Below are 12,042 nucleotides of genomic sequence, written 5' to 3'. Positions count from 1 at the left end.
ATTTGAGTTAGGAACATAAAATGTAAGTAATCCAAAGTGTTCTAAATTACATGTCTCCTGGTGGCAAAGACAATAATTGTTGCAGAAGTCAGAGGAAAGAAATATCAAGAGATCTTGAATGGTCTTAGGAAAATTTTCAAGAGAAAATGGGTCTGGACTTGTGCATTGAAGGATGGATAGATTTGAGAGAGTCAGAAAGCAGGGAGGTCTTTCTGGGCAGATAGGAACATGGTCTCCACCTTCTCTTTTCAAACAAATGCCATTGATTCAGATGGTCAGAGCTCTGTTTGTAATACCACCCAGACCAAGGCTGAGAGATTTGTGATTGTCCAGCCTCATGCTTTTTCTTGGGGTTAAGCATAAGATGTTCCATTGAAATCCTCTGCAGCCACATGCGGATTTGAAGGTGTGAGTCTTGGGTTTCATTTGAGCCCAAACCCCATTGCATTCTACCAACCTAGAAAGACTGAAGATGGGCCCAAAACTCATTCAGCTATGTTATCTATGGTCTGAAACCAACCAAATGAAATCAGACTCTTAAGAAGGTCATCTTCCTGAGCTTTGAATTTTATTGGCCACCACAGCAGCTTATGAACACTATCTTCTAAGGGTCAGAGGGATGGAGGTAGACAGCATTGAGAGTACCCAAGTCAGTGGAATCATAGAGCCTCCAAGGACTAAAGTAGATACTGGTTTTTGTTTCTTTTTTAATTCATAGATCAAGACTTGTCATATTCATTCAAATTTATCAAGAGCTTTAAGGTTTCTGTAGTGCTTTCCCCACAACCTTGTGAGATAGGTCATGCAAGTATCTTTATTCCCATTTTTCAGATGGACAAACTGAGGCCAAGAGAGTTTGTCTTTAGCTCATAGTCACATAGTTAGTAAACACTGGAGCCAGTATACAGATGTATTTTCCTTCTTCAAAACAACTGCTCATGAGTTTGAACTCTACTTTGGGAAATAAATTTCTTAGGCAAGGCCCATGGACCCCACCAAAAAACATTATTATTAATTATTAATAAAAAAATATTATTTTATAGTCACACTTCATTTCTGACCCAGACTAAATTTATGTACCTCATCACTATATCCTCCTCTAGCTTCAGCTCCAAATGACTTGAGCATTTGCAAAAAGCCAATTTCTACCCCCCTTCACCCCCCAGAGTAGGATATTTGCTCTCATTGAAAAGATTCCAAAGAAGCCAAGACCTGAAGGCCATTTCCAGAATGAGCAGTCATATATCAAGAGCCTTGTTAGAATAAGTGTGACTTCTCAGGAGGTTTACTTGGAGGGAAACAGCTCACTTGGGTATGCAAGTTCTATTATGTGTTTGCTTTTAAATAGCTTCATTATTCTATAGTCACCCCTTGGCTTTACATAGTCAGAGATTTCTTTGCTATTTTTTGATGCCTTCAACTTCATCCTCTATGTGTCACAAAGAGTAGCCTCATCTCTTATGTTTGTGTGTATGTGACAAAGAATGGCCTCTTGGGACCAGAGCAATTTCTGAGGGTCTTTGGTAGGCCTGAAATTTGCAGATTTCAGAACTCTAGGAGTTGGAGGACCTGAGTTTGAGTTCTTACTAGATGTAGAACTGTGGGCAAGTTATTTCACCTTTCTGGACTTCAAAAGTACAATAGAAATAGGAATTATTTCTGCCCCCCCCCATGTTCTTTTTTCTTTTCCTCCTCTCCTCTTAGCATGTTTCCTCATCTAAAAAATAGGGCTGCTAATAATACTTTGTACTACCTTCCTCATAGGGTTGTTTCAAGGGAAGAATTTTATAAACTGTAAAGACTATTTAAATGTGTGTCATTGTTGTTTAAGATAGTAATGTAGCTATTAAGGGAATATAACGACAGGTGTATAGGCTTCATTAAGAGGAACCACAGGAATTCAAGTAGAGGAGAGATGCAAGAGAATGTGATAAAGGTTTCCAGAAACACTCATAAAATGACCATAATAGTTCAACCAGAAGATGCTCAGGGCTATAGCAAGTAAAGAAAGACCATGGATTTTGTGGTTATTTAAGCTTGCTTCCCTACCAAAAGAAAAACAAAAACAACTTGATGACTCTAATCTTCCTGACTTATTTCTGAACAAGAGAACTATATTGACATTCCTTACAAGACAGTGGGCCTCTGCTCTATGTGGTCATTTTAATCCCCTTGTTCCCTGGGCCAGATCCAGCTAGTAGACGAGATATTCCAGATTTGATAAGAACATGGAATTTGCAAAATTTATTATCTTAAATGAAGGGGCTGGAACTAGATGACTTCCAAGGTCTCTCCCATCTCTAACATCTCTGAACCCCTCTAGCTCTGAAATTCTGATTTCTATAATGTTAGAAATGGCAAAGTCAGGCTTCTTTTAGAGTTGAAATTGGTGATTTTATATTTGGTCCTGGGTAACATCCCCACTGCTTCTGGTGCTTGCAAATGAGTATAATTCAACAGAAGAAAGAAATAATTCTGTCTTCATTTTGAAAATCTCCAAGAAGCCAACATGGTTTTTTTAGCACTATTTTTAAAAATCCTTCTGAGTTAAAGGTAGTCTTAGCTAAAGAAGAATCATAGACTTGTTCTACACAGTCATATTGAATGAGGCCCTGAGCAAAACCCATTTCTTCTCTAAAAGTAGCTACTTGTCCTTACAGCTGAAGTATGTTCATTATTGCCTGGGTCTGAGGCCCAAAGCTTTGTCCAGCACCACACCCAGGAGTGAATTACAGCATCACAGACTGGGAGCCAACATGACATTCACAAGGTTAGATGACTCCATTGTAAATTTTTAATTATAAAACAAGCAGACAAGATTGTAAATTCCAAGCCCCAGACAATAATGCTTTGAGCTCTGCACCTAGCACTCTTATCAGTTCGTTGGGATTTCAAAACCTCTCGCGCTTGTTGCATGTGGCAGGACTTTTCAGCTGGTCTGAGGTCCTGGCGCAATTTCATCCATTTCCTGTGGGGGTATGCTGTATGCTCATAGCTTTTCCCTCCATCCCTCTTCCTTAAAGTGCCTGGGCCCATGACTCAGCCTGCCTTCTTCTCCTTCCTAGGTTTCCCCCAGATAATCACCCAGTACTCGCCCTGCCTGGAGCTCCAGCCCAGTTTCCTGTGTTGGAGGAACACAGGGGCCTGCAGAAATATGTGGTGTGGTCCGATGAGATGATCCAGAAAGGGGAGGCTGAGATCCAGGCTCATCTCATCAGGCCTTATGTTGGGGTTCATCTCCGAATTGGCTCTGACTGGGTAACTCTTCTCCTTACCTTGTGACTCTTTCAGGGCCCAAAGCACAGGCACATGGAATGTGTGCAATTGCAGGAAGTCATGAATGTGTTTGGTATTTGCAGTTTGCTACCATTCTCTCATGAATGAACTCCAGGATGCTGCTCAGTTGTGATCTAACAGTCCAAATTTTTCTCCTTGTTTTACAGATGGATAGACTGAGGCAGTGAGAGGTCATGCATGTGATATCCCCCAAGATCAGGCAACAGGCCAGTAACAGGGAAAAGTAGAAATCAAGAGTCTTGGCCCTCCTTCCCTTGTGCTAACTTGTGGACTCTTATGAAAGACAAACTGTTAGAGACTGGGGTAGGATTCTTATAAGCGGATGTTCTTAATACCATGTAGATGCAGGTTATCACTCCTCTGGGCTCTAGGAAGCAGCTGAATGAGTGAGTGAGGCCAGACCTCTGTGGACAAGCCTCTCTGAACTTAAGGTAGGCTGTGCCATAGCTGATGGATACATGGTCCTGGTGCTAAGCCCGTGCTTCAGACTTTTCAGCCTGGCAGAACCAGCCATGACTGGTACCCCAAGACCCTCCCTACCTTGGAGAATGTGTCTTCATCACAAAGACTTCTGAGACAGCTGATGTAGAAGAGGCAATGAGAGATAAGCAGAGATAAGGCCAGGTGCCCCCCAACCCCCTCGCCCCAGAGCATGAAAGCTGACTTTATAGATTCAGAAACTTCACAGGGAAGAGTACAAGAAGATAATAAGAAGGTATATTGTTATTTGTATTGTGGTGTTGGCTTTTCCCCTGTCAAAAATGTATGTTTTTTATTTTAATTTTGTATTACTTTCTTTGGAAATTTGGGGGTTGGTTTTGAATTTTTAGTTTTGTTTTTTAATTTACAGAGAAAGAGGTCATCAGAAGGAAAGCAATATTTCTAACCCTTTCTTTTCCTCTTACTTCTTATCCCCCCCTTCCCCCCCCCCCCCCCCCACTTCTTGACTCTTCAGAAAAATGCTTGTAATATGCTGAAGGATGGAACAGCTGGCTCCCACTTCATGGCTTCACCCCAGTGTGTGGGCTACAACCGGAACACTGCTGCACCTCTCACCATGGTCATGTGCTTGCCTGACCTGAAGGAGATCAAACGTGCTCTGAGGCTCTGGGTGAAGACTATAAAAGCCCAGTCCATCTACATTGCCACAGACTCTGAGAGCTATGTCTCTGAAATTCAACAGTTGTTCAAAGGAAAGGTAGGCCATGGGATGGGGGAGTGGGGAGCATGCAGGGTTAGAAAGTGACCAAAGACTAAGCTGGAATTACTCTGTCTGCCTGCCCAGGGCTTATGTGGAAATGAGACATGGGAGGGAGGCAGGCTAATGAGGAAGAGGCTGGACTAGCTCCTTAAGAGATGGACACCTATACCACAGTTACCAGATCCTGCTTGTCACTACTGTTCCTCCTAGCTTTTCCTGGCTCTTCATCCTTTTGTTTGTCTTTCTCTCCAACACTTACCAGATTCAGGCAGGGCTCTGATTTGTGACTGCTAACTATAGTCAACATTAATCCTCTCTCTCTCTGACTTCTCTGTTGCTTGTCTGTTGTTCTTTACTGGATTCTGTAATTGTAATGTTCTAATTGTTTCCATGTGTGTACATTCTATCTTCCTTCACAATACTATGAGGTCAGGGGCTATGCCTTTTACAAGAAAAGGATGGAGAAGCAGTGTCATAGAATAGAAAAAATGTTGGAGTCAAGAATCCACATCTGGTTTAATAAATCAATTAACAGATTAATCAGTGAACATTTATGAAATGCCTCCCATGTGCCAGGTACTTTGTTAAGTGCTGATTAAGAATTCCTAGCTAGGGGCAACTAGATAGCTCAGTGGTTAGAGAGCTAAGCCTGGAAACAAGAAGTCCTCAATTCAACTTTGGACACTGCCTAGCTCTGTGATCCTAGGCAAGTCACTTAACTCCACTTGCCTAGTCCATACTGCTCTTCTGCCTCAGAACCAAAATTTAGTATCAGTTCTAAGATAAAAGAAGAAGGGTTTCAAAACAACACCCCATTCCCACCCCAGAAGAATTCTTGACTTTATTACTTTATACCTCTGTGATCATATGTAACATGGAGTCAATAATCAATGTACCATCCAGCCTTTTGAGATAATGGTGAGGAAAGTATTTTATCAGCCTTAACATTCTTTATAAATGTGAGTGGTCTGATGGTAGTGATAATAACTGACCGCCTTTCTCTGTCCCTAGACCCAAACTGTCAGTGCCACTCCAAAGAAAAGAATGAACGGCCATAAATTCTATCTTCTTCCCCTATCCTTTGTAAATATGCATTGTTTTATTTAAACCCTTACCTTCTATCTCCATATCAAATATGTATAAGTATCAGTTCCATGGCAAAAGAACAATAAGAGCCAGGCAGTTGGGGTTAGGTGACTTGCCCAAGGTCACAATAGCTAGGAAGTGTTTGAGACCAGATTTAGACCCAGGACCTCCCATCTCCAGGCCTGGCTCTCTATCCACTGAGCCATTTAGTTTCACCCTTAGTGGATATGTTGCAATAGTAGTGGATTTGTCACTTTTTAGAGCAGGTGGACATTTGTTTTCTCAAGGCATCATGCGATAGTGAAAAGAATACCAGATTTGCAGTCATAAGACCAGAGTTTAAATTCTAGGTCTGCCACTAACTAGTATGATTTGACTTTAAACTAATGTTCTTATTCCCTACTCCATACTGACTTTTTTTCTCTGTCTCATAAGCAATTTCGGCCTTGCCTTATAGAGCTTATAGTTATGTTATAAAAGATAGATCTGATATATGGAAACAACTAGAACACCATGGAGACCATATTCACCAAAGTGCTAAATTACACACAACCAGATGATAGGACAGGATTTTGAGTCATTCTGTAGTTCAAGATTTGCATCCAAAGGGCAGGTAATGGGATACACATCTCTCCTTACAGTAGAAATGTGGGGAATGACAGGTGTGAAATAGGTGTGAAACATTGGCTCTGCCTCCAAGGTGGTCACCACATTCAGTTTTTTCTCAGCTGTTTTCCTTTTTTATAAGGGAAGGCTCTGTGAAAGAAGGAAGATATTGAGAAATGATGGTGGTATATAAAAACCAAAAGACTTCAGTAAAACATTTTTTAATGAGCTTGTGTAGGCAATCAAGAAAAAAATACCAATGGAGGCAACAGGGCCCAATGGATAGAATGCTGAATTTGGAACTAGGAGAGCAACAGTCACATCCTAACTGCCTCTTAGAAGCTCGGAGTTCTTGTTAACAGAGAAGGAAAAGTTGACGTGACTTAAAGTAGGGGTGATAATACTTGTCTTATTTGCCTCATAGGGGTAAGGAAAGCCCTTCATAAACTTTAAAAGAACCCTAGGAATGTAAGCTTGTTATTATCTTGGAGGACTTGGGCCTAGATCTAGGTGAGGTAATAAGGAGGGGAGAGGCCATTTCCATCAGAAGCACTGGTGTGAGAGAAGGTACAGCCTAATTCCTTCTGGAATGTTCAGGAGATTTACCTAATAGGAGTGGAGGAGGGGCTGGATGTGGGACTGAGGAAAGGTAGAGCTGGAGAAAGATATGGATTCCAGCTGAACTGGCAAGTTCATGGGTGTGTCACACTGGAAAGGCTAAAAACTTGTTTGTACTAATGAGGTGGAATTTGATTCTTTGTATTAGACCTCTCAGCTTTAAAAATTTTCATTCATGACCTCATATCCTAGGAAAGATGATACTGTTGATTCTAACTCTTGTTGAAGCCTGCCATTCAAGGCCCTCCATACTCTGGTGCTGTCTTACCCTTGATTATTTATTCTTTTATTCTGGGCTTAGAAGCAAAAAGAAAAAAAGTATTTCAATCCATGCTCCAGGAGAATGAGAGGAAAAGTATTGTGTGTGAAATTGTGAATCAGTCTCCATTTCACAGCCTGGCCTTTTCTTTTTGGAGTACATAATAAATTCAACAGGTTACTTTCAGAACCATTTCATCTGAACTTTCTTCTGTTCTCTTCTGGGCATATTTTTAAATGGCCCACTTTTCTTTTTGTAATCCCCATTACTACTCTCCCCTTCTCCTTCCCCATTAACAAGAAGGAAGGAAGGAAGGAAGGAAGGAAGGAAGGAAGGAAGGAAGGAAGGAAGGAAGGAAGGAAGGAAGGAAGGAAGGAAGGAAGGAAGGAAGGAAGGAAGGAAGGAAGGAAAAAGAAAGAGAAAAAGAAAGAAAGAAGGAAGGAAGGAAAGAAGGCTTAGACCAAATAATCCATGGTCATGTCCAAAAATGTGTGCCCCTCATCACTCTTGTCAGGGGGTAAATAATGTGCTTCATTAGAGGTCCTGTAGAGGCATGAATGGTCAGTGTTTTGATGAAAGTTGAATTTTTCAAAGCTGTCTTTCTCTACTATTGCTACCCACATATAAATTGTTCTCCTATTATTGCTCTCACAATCCAGCATTCTTTGAAATCTTCTCTTTCATCCCTTCTTCCAACGCAATGATAGTCTCTTACATTCTTATACAATTGGTTCAGTCATTTCCCAGTTGTCTAAGAAGAAAGCTAGGGAACCTCTTACATTTTAGTTCTTGTCTCTCCCCTCCTCCCCTCCCCCCTTTTAATCCTTCCTGCAGGATTAGGAAGTTTGTTTTGCTTGTGACTATTCCCTCCTCTGTATTATCTTCTCTCTTAACTGCCCTCCCCCACTTCTCCCTTGTGTTTCTCTGTTGAGTCTGATGTATTTCTACACCAAATTGTGTGTGTGTGTGTGTGTGTGTGTGTGTGTGTGTGTGTGTGTGTGTGTGTATTCATGCCAACCTACCTTTCCACCTTTATCTCATGTTACTCCCTTTTATAATCTCTGCCTAGCTTAACTGCTCTTTTTTCTGCTATACAAACACACCTCGATCTCTCTGGCCTCCATGCTGTACCTTGTGCATGGAACATTCTCCCTCTGTTTCTCAGCCATTGGAAACCTACCCCTCCTTTCAAGTCCAACCCAAATGCTATCTTTTCCATTAGGCTTCCCTGATCTTCCCCTTTGGGAAAAATTGTCTTTCTCCCATTAGACTGACTTGTGCCTTTTTAATGTTCTTTCCTCAGTAGTTTAAGGAATTAATTAATCTCCATAGAAGATCTCCTGAATTTGTTGGGATATCTTCTTCTGATTCTTGTGGTATCTTGCAGCTACCAATGAAACTCTTGATCTTTTGTCATTAAATAACCAGCCTGATTCTTTTTCTGGTCAAACATGGTCTCATTAATGTCTCTCACCTAGGCTCACAACCCAGGAATCATCCTGGATTCCTCACTAACATTCCTTGGATACATCCAAGCTATTTGCAGCATTTCTTGAATATGTCCCTTTCTCTCCTCTTCCATTGCTACCACCCAGTTGCAGGGCCTCATCACCTTACACCTGGTCTACTGTACTTGCTGGCTGGGGGGAGTCTGCCTGCCTCAAGTCTCTCCCACTCCAGCCTAGCCTTCATTCAGCCATTAAAGTGATTTTCCTAAATTGAAGGTCTGGTCATGTCATACTCCCACACACTCCCACTCAGTAAACTGTGATTTCCTGTCACCTCCAAGATCACATATGATCTTTGATTTACAGGACATTCTTGTATAACCTAGCAGCTCCCACCTTTCTAGACTTCTTATACCTTCCTCCCTACCACATATTCCTGGCCTCCTGGCTCTTCCTTACTCTATCTCTCAGCTCTGGACATTCTCTCTGATTGTCCCCCTGTCCACAATGCTCTCCCTCCTCTGCTCCGACTACTGACTTCCCTGGTTTCTTTTAAGTCTCAACTTAAATCCCATCTTTTCCAGGAAGCTTTTCCCAACCCCTCTTAATTACAGTGCCTTCCTTCCCTCTGTTAATTATTTCCTATTTATCCTGTATTTATCTTATTTGTATATATTGGCTTACATGTTGTTTCCCCCATTCAATTGTGAGCTCCTTGAGGGTAGGGATTGTCTCTTGCCTCCTTTTGTATCCTCAGTATTTAACATGGGGCCTGGCAATCCATTAATCATTCAATAAGCATTCATCACTTACTAGGTACCAGGCACTGTGCTATGGGACTCTGGGCAAACCATCTAACCCTAGCCTATCACTTACTGCTCTTCTGCCTTAGAAATAATATACAATATTGATTCTAAGAGGGAAAGTAAAGGTTAAAAAAAAAGATCAATTGGACTGGAGAGACTTAAGGCAGACACCCCACCTTTGCATCCCCCCTCCAACAGGTTATTGCAATAGACCAGGCATGAGGTGATGAGGGCCTGTACCAGAGTGGTGGCAGGCATAGAGGAGGGAGTGTTTGAAGAGATGTGCAAATGTGAAATTAATAGGGCTTGGCAACAGCAAGGTATGGGGTGAAAGATAATGAAGAATCAAGGCTGGCACCCAGATTGCACATAGTTGGCACTTAATAAATATTGATTAATTTATTAGTCTTTCACACAGTTCCCCAGATGCACATCATTATTGATTATATAGGGCCTGTTTACACCCCACTCTGTGGCTTACTATTGCAGTTTAAGGCTCCTACAGCTATGATTCTTCTGAAATTATGGTATTCTGTTTTTCAAAGCCAGGGGAACATTGCATTTATCATGTGTTATGAGTGGCAGTTTTTTATGTTAGTATCTTATCCCTCTACTAATTATAAGCCCCATGAGGACAGGGACAGTATCTTAGTTAAACTTTGCATCTGTCATCACTAGGCACCATTTTCTCTATACACAGTAGGCATTTTGTGTGTGTGTGTGTTAATTAAACTGTTGAATTAATCTGCTCTGCCTTTTTCTGCCTGCAGGTGAAAGTGGTGACCCTCCATCCTGAAGTGGCACAGATTGACCTATATGTCCTTGGCCAGGCAGACCATTTCATTGGCAATTGTGTCTCTTCCTTTACAGCCTTTGTGAAACGGGAACGGGATTTATGGGGCCGGTCTTCCTCCTTCTTTGGCATGGACCGGCCCCCTCAGGTTCGGGATGAATTCTAATCTTCCATTCTCTTCCCAAACAATCTGAGCTATGGAGCCAGTGGTGGTGTCATCATGTGGCCAGAAAGTGAGCTCAAGTCACCAGCCTGCTTCATCCAAGTGCTGGCAAAGAAAGAAAAAGGTGGCTGTATCCAGTGTCTGGTCTTACCCCACCTAAATTCTAGGATATAGGCTACCTTCTCATCTTACTTCCAGAGACTATAAAGCAGAATACCTCAAACTGCAAGGGCTTCCTCTAAGAGAACCGCCTTTGTGGTGCATTTCTGGGTGATTCCTGAGCTAATTCTTAGTATTAGGCAATGGAATACCCTATCTCTTCCATATTTCCCCATGCCCCTCCGTCTTCATCCTGCTGTTTCTTCATAGGGCCCCTGTGTAATTGGCATCATTAATGTACAGTGGCTCTTCTGGGTCTTTCTAAGCATCCACTGATAACGTAATGTAGTGGAGAGGGCACTGGATTTGGAAACACTGGCTTTTCTACTTTCAAGATGTGTGACATTGAACAGGTCACCTTAACTCTGTGGACTTTTCTTATCTCATCTGTAAAGTAAGGGTGTTGGCTCAGGTGACTTCCAAGGTCCCTTCCAGCTCTAACTCTATAATCCTCTGAGTAGCAGATATCCTGGATTACAGCTTTTCTAGTTTTAATACATGACCAGCCTAGATTTTCCTCTCCAGGTAACTATTTTTATACCAGTGGAAGGCATTCATATGAAGACCTAAAGTGGCTCTTATGATGCAGGCAGATGAGAAACTCAGACAAGTCTATAGGCTGAGGGTTGGCAACTCATACCATGCTTGCCAAAGACAACCCTTTGGTTGCTTGCCACCTACCCCTTCTGCCCCTGCCTTTCTACATTGTCATGGTCATGCCACATTTTGCACATCTCTCTCCTCCTTGTGAGAGTCCATGTACACCAAAGTCCGAGAAGGACCATTTTGGATAAGCAAGCACTTTGGAAAGGTTGCTGACATCTAGCTCAACCTTTCACCATAAGAAGTTTGCTTAGCATGGCTTTTACTCTTCCTGGGCTCCAGAGTGCTGACCAAAACTTTGTGCTTACTTCCTGCCTTCCTTCCTTTGCAAAACGGGACCTGAGGTTATGGCAAGTGGGGTGTGATGACCAAGATGCAAGTGGCTCAGCCACTGGAGGGAACTTCTAAATTCTGCCTCTCAATCTTAAGTGACCCTTACCATCGTCCCTCACTCTAGCTTCTATTCCTTTTGTAGGGCTGGAGATTTTCTTCCAAAGCTTTGTCTACATTTGGAGGACGTCATTCCCTCTCAGCATATTCTTTATGATTGGGGTGTTATACATCATCCTTTCTACCACCCAAGGGTTGAAGATTTAGCAAGATGACTTGCAAAATTCCTAGTTTTTGACACCTAGAGGTATCCTGTGTGCCTTTGCCTTTGCTTCTCTTTGGGGAAGGCAGTTCAGACTAGGAGCTTGTAGGCCTTACAGAGGAACCCCAGACTTACTGCTCATCACTTTGGTTCAGACACTGACATTCATCTTCTGTGGAGGAGTTTAATTCCCCTTGTAAGGTGGAAGCAATTTGTTGTAGAGGTTACAAGGCGATCAGGGGACTTGCCTCAGGATGCCAATCTGTGAAGGAAAAAAAGCATTCAGGAAGATTTGTGCTGCTCAAATTCTCTTTAAGTTACAAAAAGGCCTTCTGAAATCCTTCTGAGCAAAGAAAATCCCATGGGAAATGAATTTTATTATTTTTTTTCAATAAAATACAGTCAAACATT

General features: G+C 42.0%; 2 protein-coding genes across 5 annotated transcripts in view; one reads left to right on the top strand and one right to left on the bottom strand.

Annotated features, from left to right (window-relative positions):
• The window catches only part of PLAGL2 (PLAG1 like zinc finger 2), a 21,922-nt gene extending 17,052 nt beyond the window's left edge, over window positions 1–4,870 (bottom strand). The window contains exon 1 of the mRNA XM_056811959.1: window positions 4,758–4,870. The gene's annotated coding sequence lies outside the window, so the exon portion shown is untranslated. The remainder of the gene's footprint in view (window positions 1–4,757) is intronic.
• Window positions 1–12,042, top strand: part of POFUT1 (protein O-fucosyltransferase 1) — a 15,706-nt gene extending 3,664 nt beyond the window's left edge. For 3 of the 4 annotated variants that reach the window (XM_003339578.4, XM_056811960.1, XM_056811962.1), the window contains exons 5-7: window positions 3,066–3,258; window positions 4,253–4,495; window positions 10,092–12,042. In XM_003339578.4, coding sequence (XP_003339626.2) covers window positions 3,066–3,258; window positions 4,253–4,495; window positions 10,092–10,280 — 625 coding nt within the window. In that variant the 3' untranslated portion in view covers window positions 10,281–12,042. The remainder of the gene's footprint in view (window positions 1–3,065; window positions 3,259–4,252; window positions 4,496–10,091) is intronic. The other variant, XR_008915235.1, reaches the window with a different exon arrangement.

This window comes from Monodelphis domestica, chromosome 1 (assembly GCF_027887165.1).
Source record: "Monodelphis domestica isolate mMonDom1 chromosome 1, mMonDom1.pri, whole genome shotgun sequence".
In the NCBI taxonomy this organism is placed as follows: domain Eukaryota; kingdom Metazoa; phylum Chordata; class Mammalia; order Didelphimorphia; family Didelphidae; genus Monodelphis; species Monodelphis domestica.
The sequence above is the reverse complement of the archived record's forward strand: the minus strand, read 5'-3'. Positions and strand labels throughout refer to the sequence as shown.